The sequence below is a fragment of the Anoplophora glabripennis genome, unplaced genomic scaffold (assembly GCF_000390285.2).
Source record: "Anoplophora glabripennis isolate ALB-LARVAE unplaced genomic scaffold, Agla_2.0 scaffold238, whole genome shotgun sequence".
Lineage (NCBI taxonomy): Eukaryota > Metazoa > Arthropoda > Insecta > Coleoptera > Cerambycidae > Anoplophora > Anoplophora glabripennis.
This window is the reverse complement of record NW_019416345.1, coordinates 19,993-33,706: the sequence shown is the minus strand read 5'-3', so window position 1 is coordinate 33,706 and position 13,714 is coordinate 19,993. Positions and strand designations below refer to the sequence as shown.

At 32.9% G+C, this 13,714-nt stretch overlaps 2 protein-coding genes across 2 annotated transcripts; one reads left to right on the top strand and one right to left on the bottom strand.

Annotated features, from left to right (window-relative positions):
* Positions 1-518: 518 nt before the first annotated feature.
* Positions 519-4,364, bottom strand: LOC108908361 (suppressor of hairless protein). The gene is made up of 2 exons (XM_018712392.2): positions 3,048-4,364; positions 519-1,989 (listed from the first exon to the last, which is right to left on the bottom strand). Exons 1-2 carry the CDS (start codon positions 3,891-3,893, stop codon positions 1,315-1,317), a joined length of 1,521 nt encoding a protein of 506 aa, XP_018567908.1. The 5' UTR covers positions 3,894-4,364; the 3' UTR covers positions 519-1,314.
* Positions 4,365-8,466: 4,102 nt separating this feature from the next.
* LOC108908366 (DNA repair protein complementing XP-G cells homolog) lies at positions 8,467-13,239 on the top strand. Its single transcript, XM_018712396.1, has 4 exons — positions 8,467-8,930; positions 9,040-9,215; positions 9,454-11,406; positions 11,615-13,239. Exons 1-4 carry the CDS (start codon positions 8,843-8,845, stop codon positions 13,184-13,186), a joined length of 3,789 nt encoding a protein of 1,262 aa, XP_018567912.1. The 5' UTR covers positions 8,467-8,842; the 3' UTR covers positions 13,187-13,239.
* Positions 13,240-13,714: the final 475 nt, after the last annotated feature.

Sequence of the window (13,714 nt, the reverse complement as noted above, 5' to 3'; positions counted from 1 at the left end):
AAAAATAAATTAAAGCTATTAGAATTGAGCCAATAAATCTTCGTTTAAAAAAAAATGTGGATATTATTTTTAATACACGCCGATTGAAATAAAGCCATTTTCTTCTACATTGTATAACATTGTGCTTATTTGGTGTTTAGACCCCCAAAAACAATTAAACACATTTTTTTTTCTAAAAGCATAGAAAAAATTTCATTATATCTATACAGGGTGAGTCAAATTTGATTATCACTACAAGATCTCAGTAACTATTAGAGATACTGAATTGAATGAGAATTTAATGCTTAACAGCATACCACTGACAAAAAATACTTCATCTTCGTTTGAATTTTTCTAAAAAAAAGTACTTAAGTCGCTCTTTTTTAAATTTAACAAAATTTAAAAATTTTTTGGTCAAAATAGTTTTAAAAATTTTAAATTTAGCAAAATATTTAAATTTAGTCGAAATAAATTAGAGCCAGTTAAATTTGGTAAAAGAATTAAATTTAATCAAATTTCAAAAATTTTAATTTAGTCGAAATACAAATTTTATCAAAATAAATTAAAGCTATTAGAATTGAGCCAATAAATCCTCATGTATTAAAAAAATGTGGATATTATTTTTAATTTTGGGCCGATTGAAATAAAGCCATTTTTTTCTACATTGTGTAAAATTGTGCTTATTTGGGTTTCCACCAGCAAAAACAATTAAACACTTTTTTTTCTAAAAGCATAGAAAAAATTTCATTATATCTATACAGGGTGAGTCAAATTTGATTATCACTACAAGATCTCAGTAACTATTAGAGATACTGAAAAGCTTATATGGACAAAATAATGCAGAATTTAATGCCTGAACATATCATCTTCGTTTGAGTTTTATTAAAGAAAAAGTAAGTCGATCTTTTTCAAATTTAGTTATTAAGTTCATTTTGAGCTGAAAAACTTGTAAAACGATACATTTTTGTCATGATTTTTAAAAGGAGAGGTTGTATGAGAGTTGATTTATATTCTGAGAGGTATGTTGATTAGTATTAAATTCTGCACTGCTTTGCCAATATAACTTTTTCTGTATATCATTAGTTTCTAAGATCTCTGTCGTGCAGTGATAAATAAATTTGTTTCACAAATATTGAAAACGTGACGTCCAAGGGCAATGCCTTGTAATAACGATCCAATTTGAAAAAATTCAAAGAAAATCTGAGAAATTCTCCAACATTTCCAAATCTATAAAATTCTCCGTTAATATCAGGTTTTCCACATTAGTATACACCCCGACTCTAGTAAGAGTACTTATTGCAATAGATTTTAAGGCAGATATTGACTAACTTACAACTAATGCATGCCGTGGGAGTTCCAAGCAGCCTCTGCGATAGCCGCCTGGGACTGAGCCTGTGCCACCGCAGCACTTCTCTGGCCCTGCCTCATAATTTCATCAGCAGGAGCGCAATGCGGCCTAGGCCCCGGTTCCGGTGTGTAAGTAAACGTCAAACCTGTCGCGTAAATTATGCCATCGTTTCTCACAAGCGACACGGGGACCTGTGTCGGCTGCCTCACCCACAACCATTCACCCCTAAACTGGGAAATATCTGGCACTACACACAGCATGCTCTCCTGACACCTGTACATAGTTTCAGCCTCGACGTCGCCGAACCAAACTTGCAGCGATGGCGAGAAGTTATCGCCGGTGAGTTCCAGCATAGCAACATCACCACCCCCGTTTAAGTGGAGACTATGTACTATAGGAACAGGCGTGACAGGGGATCGCACTGGACCCATGCCCTCGTAAAATTGATATTCGGCTTTATCCGTGGAGATGATGGTCCAGCAAGCGCCGTCATTGATCATCTCTTTGTTAGGTTCTTTCGGGCAGGGTGTCGCTTGGAACTGGATAATGCGTTCTTGCGACAGGCAAAGGTACATCCGCTCTGTGTCTTTCATGTAAAATGCACATTTGTGAAGCTGAGACACAGGGTCATCGGCTTCCAGCAAGGCCTGCTGTTTATCAACCTGGAATAGGTAAAAAATATTTGTTGAAAAATAGGTAAAAAAAAAATATATCACTATAACAAAAACTGACTTGTACAACGTTTTGTCTATTCATTTAAAAACACTGGTAATTTATACGCGGTGTTAGGAAATGAATAGGCCATACCCCAAGACTAATTTTATTAAGTGAAAATAAACCGATTTAGATCAAGTTACTCTAGAATTTTTTTCCTACCTTCAAAATAACTCTTTACTTAATTATTTTTTTTGTACGTAAATATCTTAAAATACTTTAATAACACGAGCTGTACCAAAACTATTTTAAACTAATTAGAACATTTTTTTGGTGAATGTACTAATTAGACTTTTTTTACAAAATCAACATCGACAAAGACATAGTTCTCTGAATTTTTTATTTTTGCAGAGGTAAGTGGTAAGTTGATCTAAATTGTAAAAAAAAAAAAAGTTATGAATTTAGCAAAAGGGTGAAATTTAACCTCATTACTTTATTTTTCTTGCACTTACAGATGACATAGTCATCTAGGTATTACTATTTATGTTTTTATCTATTTGATACCTACTTTTAGTAATCGTACTGTAATTTCATTTGAAACAAATTTATGAAATTATAGAATACCAGCAAATACTTGTCTCTCCATAATAATTACAGTAGAAAAAAATATATAATAAATGCATTTTCTCAAAAAATCTTTACCAACAAAAAAAATATAGCAAAAAAACTAACAAATACATATGGTAGGTATTCTTAACAAACCCTGTTTTAAGTAAAAAAAGCTACCTATTCTCACATTTAATTGAACCAAAACCTTTCCATACCATATAGAGGACTTTTGGAGCAACCGAATGTACCGAATTATAGCCTGTTTTTTTTCTATACCAATAATAAATTAAAATTGTTACGGCTTATAACTTTTTAAAGTAGTACTTGATCTACAAAAGTTAATTCTCTACTAAAAAAGCTTACGCCCATTCATTTTTGGACACTCTCTATAAGATGCAACCAACTAATTTTTATTCAATAATCAATACCAATTACCAAGTTTTAAAAATTTACTCACTTTCCGAATAATCAGTCTAGGTAATGCCATACCCGTGACAGAACAGACTAGCTTAACTGTAGATCCATAATGAATATAACCATCCCGTACTTGAAACTCTTCACTTTCAGATTCATTATCGTCCAACAAGTGTATCGTAAAGGCACCCCACTGTGTGGAACTGGCATGAAAATGTCCGTTTTCCACGTGTAAATACCTAGTAGAGACAGTCTGAGACCTTAACCTATTGAAAAGTGCCACTTTTGTACCACTAGCTATACACAGATCGGCATTTTTAAGGCTTTGTTTTTTCTTGGAAGGTTTTGATATGACTTTAATACGTTTACTATGAAACACTCCAATATCATGTCCAGAACCATAGAACATTTTCACAGACAACATAAAATGTTTACGTTTATCAGAATCGGATATGTATAAAGTCTTTGCGGCACAGTATTGTTTACCATTGTTTAAATCTAATTGCTGCATATCTTGATCTGAATTGCCAATTCCTATGAAAGCACACAACTGAGACGCCTGCTCTGATTCGCCTTCTCTCAGCATTTGCTCCTGTCGCAGTCTCCATCCATCTCCAAACAAATATATACAAGGAGGTGGACAGAAAAACCTCTTCTCATTTCCATATGACTTTTGTGCAACTTTAGCATGTAAAATTACTATAACCATATCAGACCTTTCCCTCAAATACCTTTCCATAGCCTCCCTAGTAAGCCTTCTGTCTTCACCTCTATAACCACCTGGTACTACTGCTCCGGAAAATCGAGGGTACATCGCACCATGCTGAGGGGGTGGAGTTGGGGGTGACTGGGCATGGGCAATTCCTGGTAGCCCGTACTGGTGAGGCATCTTAACTTCCACAAGAACTCACATGAATTTCATATAACACCACATATTTCCTACAATTTTTACTTTTTTATATTTACACTGCGCTCTAAAACAGTGTCTATTTAAATGAATTCTTGTTTATATTTAATGACTAGAACGGAATAGCACATACACTTTGGTGCAAGCGTAAACAAATTGTAAACACTGTGCGTGACTCGGTTACCACTTGCACAGTTCCACACCAAGCTACCTTTAACTCGTGAGAACAAAATGCTTGCTGTTTGATTCAGTTTCAGTTTCTCCCCTCTTTGACCATGCTACCTCATTCCATTCGAAAAACACCTGTTTACAGCTTTAATTTTCCGACAGTCTGGCCAACATCTAATAATGAAATTACTGAAATTAATGTTTTACGACGACAACATATCAGGAAAGAAAATAATAAAATTAATTGTTTATACCATAACCTTCAATATACGTTAAATATATACATATATGAGATACAGTTTTATGTTTAACGTTTCGTTTATACAAAATGACAAATTGAATTTGTGATGTGCTGATGTGATATGCAATTGGTATTAGATAAAGGGTAATTCACACGGTCGCACCATAGTAACTGTCAACAAATACGTATACGAGGGGCGTTTAATTTAAAAATATTTAAATCCCTTTAAAGTTATCACTTCATGTATTCATCACAGTGAATTTTCTTTATAGAAAGTTCAATAAAATACATTTTTCCACGGTCGGGAGTAGAAATCAGTTTCTATGACATCAAAATTAAAACAGAAGTAGTCGATTATTCCCAAGGGAGTATAATGCTCCCAAGGGAGTTTACATTATGGAGAACGTTTTTCATGCAAAAAAAAAGATAACATTGAAATTATTTATTGACATTTAAATTAAATGTTACATTTGTACAATTTTCAAAATTAATATTAGAAGGAATATTACTTTCGCTTACATTTACAGTTTTTGTGATTGCGCTAGTAGTGGTACCTACTAAAACCTGATTAGCAATTTTGGTCTTATTTTCAATGGAGTTCTCGACATAACCCTCAGCGACTGTCGTTGATTTCCAACCAGCATGACGCTTTATTGTCGTGATATCCACACCAGCATCTGCCAGTAATGTCGCTGAAGATCTTCGTAAGCAGTGACCAGTATAACATGCAGCATCAGGTAATTTTAAATACGAAGCTACTACACTCGGAATTTTTCCCATGGTATTCTTGCCAACTGGCTGCGAACTACATTTTCCTGCTTTGTAGTACAAAAAAAGGCGCTTATGCTTGACGTGGGGAGGACGAAGGGACAGGTATTTTCGAAACAATTCAAGCATATTTCCCACATCGGTAACCACAAAGGTTCGTGGAATCTTTGTCTTAGTGTTTGGAATTTTTACAATCAAGGAAGAGCCTACATCCTCAATATCATCTACAGTTAAATTGACTAGTTCATCAGTTCGACAAGCTCCGGCAATCCCCAGAATTAATCCAACCTATAAAAAATCAAAATACTTAATAATTGAAATACCTAACAACAAAAGTAATCTTACCTTAATCATTAAGAATTCTTTGTCATCTGCACTTGATAGAAAACGGTCGATTTCACCCTTTGTCAATATTTTCGATTTTTTCGCTTGATATCCGTCACCGGTTCTTTTCAAAAATGCGATCAGCTTGGGGAATTTGCTTATATCTATGTTGTCGTAAATTATCAAGCATGACTTAACCATAGAATATTGCGCCCATAATGTGGAAGACTTGTAATTCTTTGCATTTTCACTGAAGTATGCCAACAAAACATTCTCGCTGTATACTTGAACATTTTTCTCGGCGCACCACTTTTTGAACCGATTGTAGGCTATATCGTATAAAGATCTTGACTTCGTAGGCAGCAAATTGCTTATTGCAATATTTGCAGCCTCCACAATCTCTTCCGACTCACAATTATTCATTGTGCACTAAACAAACTTTAAACTAAACCAAACTAGCACCTTAATTTGACAATTCTTTTTGTTTGTTTATTTTGTAGTTATGACAATAACTCAACGACTACTAAATAAATGCTCAAATCCGAATACAATAATTCTGGTGCTACTTACTTCATAATGACAAAATATGTGTTTTTAAGTTAATGAGACCGTGGAAAAAATAGTATATACCATTCGGGAGAGGTGTTATTTTGTCCTCGGTGCATTGTAGCCCTCGGGCTTCAAATTGCACCTCTGCCAAAATAACGCATTTCTCTCCCTTATAGTATAATGTACTATTACGGATCAATAATAAATTAAATAAGTAAAATTATCGGTATTCCTAAATGTACTAATTTCTACACATCCAACTTGTGAAAGAATGTTAGAAATAAAAAATAATCGAACAATTTAGATGATTATAGGTACTCTCAAATTCTTGTCCGTCAATTTATAAGGAATTACTTTTTTCGCGTGAACATGTCTATAAATTGATTCGAGTACAAACGGGTGTACTTTTTCCTATTCTATAGACGGATGTCATCTTAAAAATTGAGAAGTAACCATTGACTTCTTATTTCATAAGCTATACTGTATATCTAATTGATCTAACTAAAGGATGAAATGTTATCTTTCTGCTCATAATTTTCGAACAGATAAACGAATCGAGACGAAACAAGTATTGACGGGAAAAATGAACCGCATTTATTACTTTAAAACTATGAGCATGAAGCACACTACTCCGAAAATGATTCTTGAAATCGGTCTTTCTGCAACTTTGATGATAAATAGGTACATATATCTCGTAATCTGAAATCATACAGAAGTCGAATGAGACATCCTTAGATTCGTCTCGAGGAAACAAATCTAACATATCAATTTATACTTTGTTATGATTGTATGTGTGTATGGTTTTATATGTTAGCGCCAAAATAAATTTTGTTAGTTTTGATATTAATTTTGATTGGATTGGTGTATTGTGTATTGTCTATCTTTGCCCTATCTAGCCCTAGACTCTATCTCCGTAGTCGGTTCTATGTTCTAGCAAGAAACCACACCAAGCACAGCTACAAAAACAAAAGGTTTAGTAATAAATGTATTTATTAAAAATTAATTTTTTTTATATATATGTCAAAATTTGTCACTCTACCCTCTTAAACACACTAATCAATATATTTTGAAGTATTTTACAATGTTTAAAAAGCCTTATACAAGAAGTTATATTGATAATATCATTTAATTAAATTTCATGCAATACTGGTTGTATACCTTAAGACACTGTAGTAATAACTTCTTGTTTAATACTTATTAATTTTCTCTACTATTAATACTTAATTCTACAAAGACTTGGCCAGTTTTAAATAGATATGAAGTGATTAGATAAATTTACTTAATAGTGAATTGGTGATTTACTAAACGTTTTATATTAATTTTTGTTTTCTGTATTATATATCGTATACGATTTTGTTTTATTATAAGAGGTACCTTTTTATACTTATAATCGTTAAAGATGTGTTGATTAACTTCTCTCCTTTACTTTGTTATCTCGATTCTCTCCTATGCCAATGATATGCGGTTTACTTCCTGTTCTCTTGACTCTCCTACTGGTCTATGAACTCTGCTACTGTTGTTCTGCGTTCTTTATCTCTCCCTGGACCTGGTTTGTGGAGGATCCGCTTGTCTCGAATTTCGTAAATACCTTATTTCTCCAATTGATTATTTTAATTCCTTGTTTTCTCCTATTTGAATCTTTTTCCCTTTTCTTGCTTCTTAACTGCTTCTATTTCTCTCGGTTTTCTTTTCTTACTTTTAACAACTGTCGTTTTCAAAATTATTTTTGTAACTAATCAATAAATCCTCTTCTTTTCTTACTATCTTGATTTTTTTTCTTTTTCTCTAAAGGCCTTTCCACATATCTTTGAACGTGTCCTTTTACTCTTATAATTCACTTCACTTCACTTTCTCTTATTCACTTATACACCTTATTCTACTTTCTTTACATTCAATTTTATCTTATACTTCAAAATATTTTTTTATTTTCTCATATTATTTACCCTTTCTAATAACTACATAATCCTTGTGTATTCTACTTTAAATTTGACACTTTTCTGACATATATTTTAATTCATCTACAAATTGTCTTTCATTTTTAATATCATTTATTACCTCTTATTCTAACTTATTTTCTATCTATTTACTAACATAATAATCAACTCAATCATAAATTTTAAAATAATCATTCCAACCATTGATTTTGCCACTTTGTCTTTTATATAACGATTTTAAATTTAAATTTTACTTTTATCCCATTAATCTGGTTTCATCTCAATATATATTTTGAAATAGCTGTAATTTGGCTAAATATTCATGAAAATTCAGATTAGCTATGAACAGTTTGCAATTTACTAGTTTGCTTAATAACTCACTATAAGTTAGCGAAATAAACGCTGTCTATAGAATTAATAATCTTGAATATATTATAGACATACCACAACTTAATGCCTTACTGATTCTTAAAGTTTAATCTACGTATATTAATTATTTATGACATAGCTATCTGACTACCCTTGTATATACCGATTCTCAAGACTAATCGATGTAAAATGACCCTAATCCGATGATAACATTTGTTTGTATCCGACGTTCCTCTCCGCACGCCCCTGAACATCCTAAAACAAGGGAAGGAGGATGTCGGGGTTACGGCCGGGGCGTGGGAAAATATGGTGTGGGAAAGAGTGGGTGGCCAAACATTTATTTGATACGGCTGCGCTGCAATATAATTCAGAATGCTAGCTTACGAGATTACCTCTGATTTGATGATTCTTGCATCTAAAATCATGAGAACCGTCGACTATTACCGACACACAGTAGCCCCATCGCGCCGTCGTAATGCGCCGCGCTCCACATAGCGTGGGAAAAGTCGCTGTATTTTTAATTTTTAGACATTTCGCAGTTCGTAGAAGGATAGTGGTAGGGTGATAGCACGGTGATAATGGGAGTTCATGGGCTTTGGCGGCTCATAGAGCCTTCAGGCAAACCTGTCCCTTTAGAAACTCTGGAAAATAAAGTTTTGGCTGTCGGTATCCTTTTTTTGAAATAATATAAATTTCGATGACAGTAAAATAATGTCGGTTATAGAATTTCACAAGATTAGTTAATTTTTTATGTTTTTCCTTATTTTTTTGTTAGATGTTTCAATTTGGCTCCATCAAGTTGTAAAAGGTTTTCAAGACTCCAAAGGAGCCCCAGTTCCTAATGCCCATTTGTTAGGTATTTACCATAGAGTCTGCAAACTTCTCTATTTTAAGATTAAACCAGTATTTATTTTTGATGGGGGAGTGCCAGTTCTTAAAAAACAAACGATAGTGAGTATTAGAAAATGAAAACAAATGGTCATTGTAAACATAACCTAAAATATCATAAAGAAAAACCTTTAATATTATATTTTATACTTCCTGTGTTCTGCCATATACTTAATTTGAAACTATGAATCTTCAATATTTATGGTTAAATATAAATATAAATATGAATAAACGATTATATACACCAGTATTTTTTAAGTTTTAACTAGGTACATACTCCATATTTTTTATTTTATTTAAGGCCAAAAGAAATCAGCAGAAATCGAGAAATTCTTCTGAAGCTGAAAGACTACAAAAACAACTTATAAGTACACTTTTAAAGCATTCGGCTATAAGTAAAGTCATATCTGAAAAAACAAAGGCTTGCTTAACTCTTCCTCTGAAAAAAACCACTAAACATGAAAATATGTATGCTTTACCTGCTCCTGAATTGGATTCCACCATATCATCATCTGAAGAAGAGGATTTGGAAAATACAGACACAACTGATTCAAGTCCAACTAAACATTGGGACATACACAATATCGATATGTCGAGCACAAATTTTAAATCTTTACCGGTCGATGTGAGGCATGAGATATTAACGGATTTAAAGGAGACAAGAAAGCAAAATTCCTGGGGTAGATTGCATGAACTACCGAAACAAAGCGATGATTTTGCTGTGTATCAAATGAGCAGACTACTTAAAAGACAGGCTGTGCAGTCTGCATTAGAAGATGCAGAAAAAGAAATGGGGGGACATTCTTTATCTTTAGCTGAATTGGAATCTATCCTAAAAGATCACGGTGTAGTAACTAACACTGACATTGGAAAACGTATAGCATCTGATGAAAACACGAGGTATTTATATATCAAAGATATTAAACAAGCCCTAGAAAAAGCTCGACAAGAACAATTGAAGTTAGATTCAATTCAAGAGGAAGATAGTAATGAGAATGATACAGTGATTGAAACAAAAAACAAAACAAAGGCCGATTTAGAATTCGAAGAAGATTTGGAAAAAGCTATTGCATTATCATTACAAGAAGAACCTTCCACTTCTAAAACAGAAGTTTCAAGTAGCAGTGATAACAAAAACAAACCCCGATTCTCATTTTTGGAGAACTTTAATGATGCTGATTTTGAATCTGATGTTAGCGATGAAGTGGAAGAAGTGCCTGTTAAAAAAAAAATTTCTTCGGCTCAAAGCTACATGATGGAATACAGTGGACTTACGCCAAATGAAATTAACAAGATATTAAATGATAAAAAAGAATTGAACAGTTCGAAAGGTAAAACAATTGTAGAAAAAAGATTTAGAAACCTGGCTGAAATTAAGTTGAGTAATAATAATGTTGATGACAGCGATAGAAATAATGTAGAGCAGTGCAAAATCAGTTCTAATGAACAAACGAGTTTGGAAAGCAAAGATGGAAAATGTGAAAACAGAAATGAAGTAAATTCAAAAGAAGTTAGTGCAAATGTTACTCGAAGTGAATTGTCAGATATTAAAAAAATTTCCACAGATCAAAATAATTTTGATGACTCAAACTGCATAATCAGTTCATCTGATGATATTAACAAAATTACAAAAGCTACTGCAGATAAAATAGATACAATCGATTTATTATCAAATGGTGACACATCTAGTTCTGATGAATTCGAAGAAGTTTCTGAAGAAATAGTATCAAAAGATAAAAATTCTGTGGAAATTGTGATTGATCCAAATCAGAAATTAGAAGACGATGATTTATTTAGTGATATATTTGACAGAAATGAAGAAATTAAGACTAGTATTTCTGAAATTGTAATTCAGCAACAATCTGAATTTGATGGTAATGTTATTAGTGAAGTTTCAGAGACAAAAAGGAAAGTGTCTTGTGATATTGAAAAACCAGAAACCGAAATTAGCAGTTCACGTAATGAAGATTCCAATAAAAATTCTGTGGATGTAGTGTCGAAAATATCTGTCCCTGATACGGTAGAAAAAATACCTGATTTGGAAAATTTATCAAGAGAAACCGTAAATGGCACCTCTGAGGAAAAATCAAGTCTTCATAAAAGTAAAGAGCTTAAAGTTCCCAATATGAAGTTGGACGAAATGATAAAATTAAAAGATAATCTTCAGAAAGAAAAACTTGACATTTTAGTGGAAAAATCGACCAAAGAAAGAATGGCAAGCAATATAACAGACCAAATGTATCAGGAGGCGCAGGTATGTTTTTTAAAATGCAAAGTTTTAAATTAATCTAATTCTAATTTTTTATTACTCAATTTTCATTAGAACTTTTTTCGTCATGAAGGTTAGCTATATAGATCCCACCCTTCATTACAAATATATAACATCTTTATTTTTACTAGCAACCACTTACAGAAATAAGTTAATATTTAATGGTCATTAATAGTAATACATATTATTTCAGGATTTATTGGAACTTTTCGGTGTGCCATACATTGTTGCACCCATGGAAGCTGAGGCACAATGTGCCTTTTTGGATACCATTGAACTTACAGATGGCACGATTACCGATGATAGCGATATTTGGCTTTTTGGTGGTCGCACTGTTTATAAAAATTTCTTCAGTCCAAGCAAATACGTAATGGAGTTTAAAGCTGAAAACATTAAACACCATTTTAAATTAACAAGAGAACAAATGATTCTTCTAGCACTTTTAGTTGGAAGTGATTACACTATTGGACTGCAAGGTGTAGGTCCTGTAACAGCTCTCGAAATTTTGGCAGCATTTCCTCCAATGCAGTCTCAAGAATTTAGCTTATCTCACACTGAGTTACTGTCGGGATTAAAGGAATTTCGATCCTGGTTTAATAAGGGCAAGTCGGCAGGTCTAGGTAGGTCGGTATTGAAAAACAAATTGAAAAATATCACCTTCACAGATAATTTTCCCAGCTCACAAGTAGTTCATGCATACCTGGAACCTACAGTTGAAACGAGCAGAGAGAAATTTTCTTGGTCAAAACCCGACTTTGTAGGATTAACAGATTTTGCTAAAGAGAAATTCGGGTGGTCCCACAAAAAAACTGAGGAAATCCTCAAGCCTGTTGTTAAAAAAGTGGAGGAAAATCAGGCGCAGAAGAGTATAAAAGACTATTTCAAAACAGTTTATAAGGCCGATTCAACAGATGCCCAAAATCAAATGAGTAAACGAGTCCAATCAGCGATAAAGCGAATTGGCAAAACTCCTGAAGAATTAATTGCCGAGGAAATGGAAGCATTATCTAAAGAGAAACAAAAAAGGTCGAGAAACAAAAGAAATAATGAAAAAACTATTAACAAAGAAGTGGAACATAAAGAGAAACCAAAGAGGACAAGACGAAAGAAGAGTGAAAATACTCGTACAATAAACAGTAAACAGACAAGTGGAGAAAATGTTAATAGTGTAGGTACAGAAACAGAAGAGCCAGATCAGAAAAAATCTAAATCCGAGAAAGTAATAGAAAATGATCTGGAAAAGATAATAGTAGCTCCAGCAGAAACTTCGCAACAAACAAAAGAAGTTGACGAGAACTCTGTTGATTTAAAGAAATATGAAAATATAGCCATTGAACTGAAACAACGAAGACAAAAGAGAAATGAGATGTCTAAGAAAAATGACACCTGGTTTAAGAAAAAAACTAAGCCTCCACCTACAAAAACTGCACCTACCGAGGTTATACCCCAAGTTCTCGAAGAAGATGAAGAAATTCAATTGTTAAAAGCTACCACTTCAAGATCATTGAAAAGGGTAGAGGAAATTGATCGAGAAGTTAGAAATGAAGTAGAACAAGTGAAGAAACAATGTTTACCGCATGTTCATAAAAAAGAGATTATTCACCAGAGACTAAGAGATAAAAGCGATTCGTTGAAGAACAAACTAAAAGCTATGGAGGTGTTTAGAAAATCCAAAAAGGGACTAGGTTATGTTCCAAAACGCGGAAAGAAAATAACGGTACCAAAGGAAGATGCAGGATTATCAGAAGAAAGTAGTGGTGATTAATCATATTTATTTATTGTTATTTTTATATTTGCAATAAAATATGTAAACTAATAGAAAATGAATTTCATTTTTTTTATCGAGGTAAACAATTTTCGGTATTTTTAGATTTTAGTGAATAAGTTAAATCGACAATTTTTATGTTTAAGATATCTGTTGAGAAATGGAGAAAATTTGTTTAATGATGTAATTTTAATTATCAAGTTATACAGGATGTAATAAAAGTTCCTTTAACGCTAAAGATGGCCTGCGACCTACGTGCGAAATGAAAGGAACATTAATATGAAAAGAAATTTGCCGTTTTTTATGTCGTAAATGTGAGCCACTATGGTTAAAATAAAAATATGTTCTCTTCACGCTGATTTCCATTAGTTTTTTTGATATTTATTTTTGGATCTTGTAAAATTTAAGCTATATCAACAAAAATCTAATATAACCCCACAGGAAGCAGGTAGCCGAGGCACATTACCATTTTCTAAAATTAAGCGATCTAGGAAACGCAGAAGGATTTCATACCAATGGAAAAAATTA

Coding starts and splice junctions, on each gene's coding strand:
- LOC108908361 (XM_018712392.2), bottom strand. CDS start 3,893: ATGCCTCACCAGTACGGGCTACCAGGAATTGCCCATGCCCAGTCACCC. Junction 1,990..3,047: donor CTAGACTGATTATTCGGAAA/GTGAGTAAATTT, acceptor TACCTATTCCAG/GTTGATAAACAGCAGGCCTT.
- LOC108908366 (XM_018712396.1), top strand. CDS start 8,843: ATGGGAGTTCATGGGCTTTGGCGGCTCATAGAGCCTTCAGGCAAACCT. Junction 8,931..9,039: donor AAATAAAGTTTTGGCTGTCG/GTATCCTTTTTT, acceptor TTTTTTTGTTAG/ATGTTTCAATTTGGCTCCAT. Junction 11,407..11,614: donor AAATGTATCAGGAGGCGCAG/GTATGTTTTTTA, acceptor ATATTATTTCAG/GATTTATTGGAACTTTTCGG.